Below are 7103 nucleotides of genomic sequence, written 5' to 3'. Positions count from 1 at the left end.
TCAAATAGTAACCCTGTTCCCTTGCCCATCTCCCCTCCGATGTGTGGAAGAGAATTTGCATGTGCCTTCTTTAGTGACTAAGGAATGTTTGGGGGCTGCTGCAGCATATTTCTAATTCTTTGTTTCTAACCCCCCACTCCCAGAAAATCTATTGCAATTTCTATTTATTATTAGTTTTTTTTTTTTTTGTAAATAAAAAAAAAAAACTGCAACGAAATGTGCACTATGCTGCTCGTTAGAAAGCCAAATCTACCCCTCCTATCCACCTAATGTTATTGCTGTAGTTTGAAGCAAATAATTCAAGTAAAGCACAAGGACATCACATTTTAAGTTCTAAGACATTCCCTGGAAATAAGAGAATTTGAGGCCCTGCTGTTTTAGACAATATTTTTTTTTTTTCAACTGGATAACCCACCCACCCCTTCCTTCTAAATAAGAAAAACTTGTCTTTCATGAAAATAAAAAAATTTAAGAAATTTTTGGAAGTTTATTTTTTTTTTTTTATGTTAAGTATTTATGAATAAATCCTGTTGAAGAGATGCAAAAAAAAAAAAAAAAAATGCATTTCCTTTTTATGTATGAATAAATTAAAAGAAAAATTTATAAAAAAATAAAATAAAACATGTTAATATACTATATATTTATTTATTTTTATATTATTCAAAAATGACTAATGACAAAATATATATATAGCTCCTTGGCCTTGTTTTTGGTTCTAAAGTCAGAAAAAATGTGCAGTCTATCACTTAAGGTGTTAGAAAGACTCTCTTAACCATTTCTTAATTTATTTTCCCCCATTCCATGATAAAATTAAATTATTTTTTAATAGAATACCACATTCATTTTAGCAGGAGTTCTAACTAGGAAAATGATGTACAAATATTAAGTACAGTGACAAAGATGACCATAGATCCCCTTCCCTACACTTTTAATAACTTTGTGCCTAATTTGTTTTGAGGATTTTACTTTTTTAAAAAATTAATAAAGTGTAGTATGTTCCACAATGTCAACACTAATTTCATGTTGGAAGTTGTCATGTAATTATCTCCCCTGAATATGAAAACGTGGTTCTACGTTAGTGTAACTATTTACAATGCCTCTCCACGGGACAGAGTTAGACACCAAGGTCGTTTTATTAACATGGACATAAAGGTACAAAAATTTTAAAAAATTGTCTTAGTCGTGAAGGACTGATCCTCCACCGAAAGAGAACAAGAAATGGAAGTGCAGCATCTGAAGAACAAATACTACACTTTGATCTGGTTCTTTGTGTAGCAAAATTCGAAAATTGAATTTAATGAACATATCCAAAAACTATGAAAAACAATAAGGTAAAAAAATTAATTATTAATGAAATTTTCTAAGACAATTTGTAAAAATTAACTCCTGCTAAATTGGCCAAAGACTTTCAGTTAGAAAACGATTACCATCCTTTTGTTAAATTTTATTTTATTTTGCAAAACTAAGTTTAAAATCAAATTTCTTTGTTAATAATTATAACAAAGTACTATAGATAAAATTGTATATCCAATAGTATTTATCAACAGCAATTTTACCTTAAAACCTAAACAAATACATGAAAATGAGCCATATATATGTCTGGTATATTTAAAAATATTTTATTAAACCTCAATTGTTCTGAATGTATAGAAACGTTCTCATTTATTCATTTAGATTAATTAATCATTAATTAATTAATGTAATATTTTCCAGTTTGTAAAAGTCCAGTTACTAAAAATGCAAATTACGGACAGACAGAGAAAATGTCACTTATATTGGAAGTGGATGCATTGTTTCAATTAAAAAAAATAAGTCTTGCATGTTTGTATAAGAAAAAATAAAAGTTGAATGGGGGGTAACAGTAAAAGAAATGCAGAGTCGAAATTTGTTTTTATTTCGTATCTGATTTATTTTTTTAAATTACAAACCAGTTCTTAGTTATAAAAAGACATGAAGTTGAATACAAAGAAAAAGAAAAAAAAAATAGATCAGCTTTGAGCAGGAAATACAAAGGCTACCTAATTTTTTTTTTTTTTTTTTTAGATTTCCTTGTTAAAGAATACAGATTCTGCTATAATCTTTACTTTGCTAGAAAAATAAAAATCCTAAGAATTCAATGCAACAGCAAATCAGATTTAAACTTCCCATTTTATAAGTTGATATCATTAATAGCAAATTCATTTTCTCTCCTAAAAGATTTCAAAAGAATAAAAACTGAACTTTTAAAATTCTAAACATTATTCTGAAGCAACATAAAGTGAGATGCACAAAACAAAATCTATAATTATGATTATAATAATGACAATAAAATAAAAAGACATCTATGATAATAATTAAAAAAATCTATAATAATTATTAAAAAAAAAACTACTACACAAAGGCAATTTCAGGTTTGTACATGTTATCACCTTTGATCCCTTTTTTTTTTAAAAAACAAAATGCAACGAAAAATTAATTTTTATAATTTCATCTGATGTCTCTGAATGTGATATCATGGGGTTTACATCTGCACCGGAAATCCATAGTGAGTGACCGTGATGATCAACCATGAAATCAATTCTTGTGTTTTAAATCCCGTTTAATGAAAGACTTAACGCATTAGTTTTTATTTTTATTTTTTTTTTTTTTAATTTATTATCAAAAATCTTGTGTAAATACAATCTTAGATTTAAGCAAAATTGTTTTCAAAGATTTACTGAACTTTATAGAATAGAACATATTCACTTATAAATATCGAGTTGGTTAGGTTTTGCTTGAATAATGGATGAAACTGATTGTATCCTTCTACAGTAGGAGATGGGAGATATTTCCAATGTTTGACTAGAAATTCACAAAAAATACAGATGTGGCTAAAATATGGTTATCTTTCTGGTCCTTAAAAAAATGGACGCTAATGCGATATTAGCACAAAAGGTTCATTGATCGGAACAAATCTTTCATTTCTTATGTTTAAAATCCTTCAAATTATACACAATCTTAAAAAAAGTGTAAAATAAATAAAATAAAAACCAAAAATCACATTTTTTTAAATCGTTATTAGACTCAATTAGTTTCCAAAATTGAGTTATTCTTGAACTTTAAGGCAGACTTTAATCATTTTGTGCTTGTTAAGATAGTTGACAGATTGATTTTTTTTTTTTTTTTTTTAAAACATTTGGTTTTTAGTAAAAAGAACAGTACTTACTTGTAATGTCAAATAGTAATATATCTAAAAATTATGAAAATTCATTGAGTAGAAAATTATTTGCAAGTCTTTTTTTTTTTTTTTTTTTTTTTTGTGTATGGTGGGGGGAGAACTGCGTTTTCCCTAGATGTGAACACCTTGAAGATTATAAATACAGGAGACATACTTATCTCTTTTCGCAGCTAATGGTTGATATTTTGTTATAGCCAATAGCAACAGACTATTATTTTTTACTAAAAACACAATGTTATTTTGTTCAATAAATTTTCATAATTTTTGGATATATTACTATTTTCGACATGACAAGTACTGTTGTTTTTGCTTAAAACTACATATTTTTTTAAAAATCTGTCGACTAACAAGCAGCAATCATTTAAAGCAGGGCAACACCTACAACAGGCCTGGCAGACATGCAACCCTAACCAATCATGTAAGAAACTTAAATAACTAAGAACACTTTAGTATCTATTATTAGCAGTATCTCCTCGGCGTAACTTGGGAATCAATAATGTCATGTCTGAGAGGGGTCAGAAACAAAAGAAAAAAAAATCCCGAAGACAATAAACTGTTTGAGCTTTTTAATGTCTCTTGAAAAAAAAGAACTACTCCATTATTGAGCTTTTTAAATTTAAAAATTTCTGGGTAATCGCTTGTTTTTTTTGTTTTTTTTTTCCCTCTGTTTTCTATGTTGGAGTGGGGTGGTCCTGTTTCTTTAACAGATGATTTTTTTTTTTTTTTTTTTTTTTTTCAGACTGTTTTAGTTGTTCTTATGAGACAACTTTTTAAGTTACCCAGCAAAATTTAAGAGAGGAGGGAGTGTAAGGGAGAAAATTCCCATCCCCTAAACAAACAAACGAACAAAAAAAAGTACAGTAAAATCACTACCATACGAACCTCCATTATTTTTTTTTTTATTATTTTATTTATTTTTTAAGGAGAGGACTGGTTGGGGGTTAAGGTTCTGGGCTTTTTCTTTTTTTTCTTTTAAAGAAGCTCCATTAAAGGTTAGGATAGGCCCTGAAAATCAGCATGCTGCCAGACTCTAATTTGAGAGTCACAGTTTCACTGGCAGAGATAAAAAACACGGATCCTGGATTGAGTTTGAGAGGATTTTGCAATGATTGAGTGGTTCCTTCACATTCACCGCTGATGACAATACAGATGCTGGCATTGCTTAGCGGCCTCAACTGATACTGGGCAACATCTTCCGGAATCTGAAGACAGAAAGAGTAAAGCTTAACCAGACAAAAAGTAGGGGGGGGGGCGGGTTTCTCCTGTAAATGCGAATGGTGATGGTGGGGAACTGAGACAAAAAAAGCTAGGTACTTTTACATGACTTTCTTTGGTACTTGTACAGTTTAACCGAGACATTAAAAAATAAAGATATAAAAAAAAAAAGGTTATATTGTACATATCCGTTTCGAACTGAAGATCTTAGAGAAAAAAAAAAAAAAAATCACTAAATTTTTTTTTTTTTTTTACAGCGGAAAAACACATTTTTATGATAGCACGTTGAAGGTAGACATCTTTGAATTTTAAAATTTGTTTGGAGTTTTAGAACACACCATGGGGAGATAACTCAATTTAAAGTGCTGACACTCCCTCCACATCTTTAATAGCTTTTCTTCCTAAAAATCGCACCTTTTGCTCGATATACTCACAAATTGCTTTTTCGCTGTAAAAAAACAAAAAAAAACTACTTGATCAAATTAAGTGAATTTTTTTTTCGGAGAACTTCATTCCATAATAGATACGTACAATATAAACTTTTTTTTTCAATATTTTCATTTTTTAATGTCTTGATTAAACTGTACAAGTACCCTTTCTTTTAAGTACTTCTTTGAGGCAAAGACAATTCAATAAGGCCTTAACTGAAAATTTCAAATTTTTATATAACTTTTAGTTAAAAACAAAACCAATACAACAACACAAAATGAAAACATTATCTGAATATTTGAATTAAAAGTTGTCATTACAGTAGAACCCCAGAATATGCCATTAATCTGTTCCAGGGTTAAATTTTATATAGTACATATTAAAAATTAGTAACAAAATGCAGTATATAATACACATGTATATTATAAATAACACTGTAAGGTGGGGCAAATACCGTAACCAGGTTCCGGAAAAATATTGTATTCCACATCGTAACCTGAAAAAACGTTTCCCTAGGGTATATAAAATTTTATAATTTAAAATTTAGTTTTACACAGTCATTATTGGAATATGTCTGATTTTGTTTTATATAAAAAAAAAAAAAACTTAATTTAATAAAATTTTCAGATAATGTTTGATTTTGTTTTTATATGACTTTAGTGTATTTGTTTTGTTTCTAACTAAAAGTTACATGAAACTTATAATTTTCTTGAATTGTCTCCCCCTGAAAGTTATCTAAAAAGGAAATTTATTTATTTTTTTTCCCCCCAAAATAGCAGTAATGCACAAATGGCAAAAACTAAAATGTAGATGTATTTTTCAACATTTAGCAAAAAAAAACAAAAAAAAAAAAAACACTTGGATGAATTGATGTTAAAGAATTTGGGAAAGCGACTAAACTGAAACTTTTTTTTTAAAAATATTCTGACGAACGTTAAAATTAACAAAGCCATGTACTTGCAATTAAGTGTCTCTCACTCTCTGCCCATCCTTTCGCCTTTCAGTCTAACACAACCAAATGAATTATATTACTTATATATTATTGTACATATCCGTTTTGAACTGAAGATCTCCGAAAAAAAAAAAATTCTCTAAATTTTTTTTTTTTTACAGCAGAAAAACATTTTTATGATAGCACGTTGAAGGTAGACATCTTTGAATTTTAAAATTTGTTTGGATTTTTAGAACACACCATGGGGAGATAACTCAATTTAAAGTGCTGACACTCCCTCCCCATCTTTAATACTAGCTTTTCTTCCTAAAAATCGAACCTTTTTCTCGATATACTCACAAATTGTTTTTTCGCTGTAAAAAAAACTACTTGATCAAATTAAGTGAAATTTTTTTCGGAGAACTTTATTCCATAATAGATACGTACAATATAAACTTTTTTTTTTTTTTTTTTCGATATTTTCATTTTTTAATGCCTTGATTAAACTGTACAAGTACCCTTTCTTTTAAGTACTTCTTTGAGGCAAAGACAATTCAATAAGGCCTTAAAAAATTTAGTTGGATTGATCGATATAACGAAAAACGAGCATTAGAAGAATGATTGTAATGAGTTGCCCTAAGTTTGAAAGGACATGGAATCAAAGCGTTGACACTGAAAAGTTAGTTGAAGGAGAACCAAGTAGCTTTTAAATTAAGTTTGCACTATTAATTCTTTAATAAGGGATGTGAATAGACAAAAAAAAACCCTGAAATTAAGAACCCCCCCCTCCATGTGTGCATGTGAAGAGGGCAGCAGAAAATCAAGTAAAAACAACTTGCATGAAATGAGCGTAAAAAGTAGTAAAAATATTTAAAATGATTATTAAATTTTTTTTTATTTAATGATGTATTAATCTTGGTTATAATAAAAAAAAAAATAAAAAAAAGTACACAATGTGGGAGGGGATTAATTTATATATGAAAACCCTAATTTTTTTCTATTTAAAAATTATTATAACAAACGTTTTAATATACTCAGTCATGGATATATGAGCAACTACATGAAGATTAACTAATTTGCATATTCCTTTGAAAAACCAGCGTTAATTAACTACTTATATTTTTATGGTTTCTTATAAGATGATTGGTTTAATTTCACTATTATGTTGAATTCTTTTTATGCATAGTTTCTACATTCCGCATAATTGCGTAGAATTTAAGATGAAAACTTTCCAGCACACAGAATAAAAATGTATATAAATAAGTATACAAAAATGACCTTGTGTGTGTGCGCGCGCGAAAAGTCTCTACCAAACTCCTTTCTGAATATTTG

General features: G+C 28.4%; 1 protein-coding gene across 3 annotated transcripts in view; it reads right to left on the bottom strand.

Annotated features, from left to right (window-relative positions):
• Positions 1-3747: 3747 nt before the first annotated feature.
• Positions 3748-7103, bottom strand: part of LOC145297741 (mannose-6-phosphate isomerase-like) — a 137561-nt gene continuing 134205 nt past the window's right edge. For all 3 annotated transcript variants that reach the window (XM_080143965.1, XM_080143964.1, XM_080143966.1), the window contains exon 8: positions 3748-4398. In XM_080143965.1, coding sequence (XP_080000091.1) covers positions 4183-4398 — 216 coding nt within the window. In that variant the 3' untranslated portion in view covers positions 3748-4182. The remainder of the gene's footprint in view (positions 4399-7103) is intronic.

The sequence above is a fragment of the Euprymna scolopes genome, chromosome 18 (assembly GCF_053919585.1).
Source record: "Euprymna scolopes isolate OS-2025 chromosome 18, ASM5391958v1, whole genome shotgun sequence".
Classification (NCBI taxonomy): domain Eukaryota; kingdom Metazoa; phylum Mollusca; class Cephalopoda; order Sepiida; family Sepiolidae; genus Euprymna; species Euprymna scolopes.
This window is presented reverse-complemented; position numbering and strand designations above follow the sequence as displayed.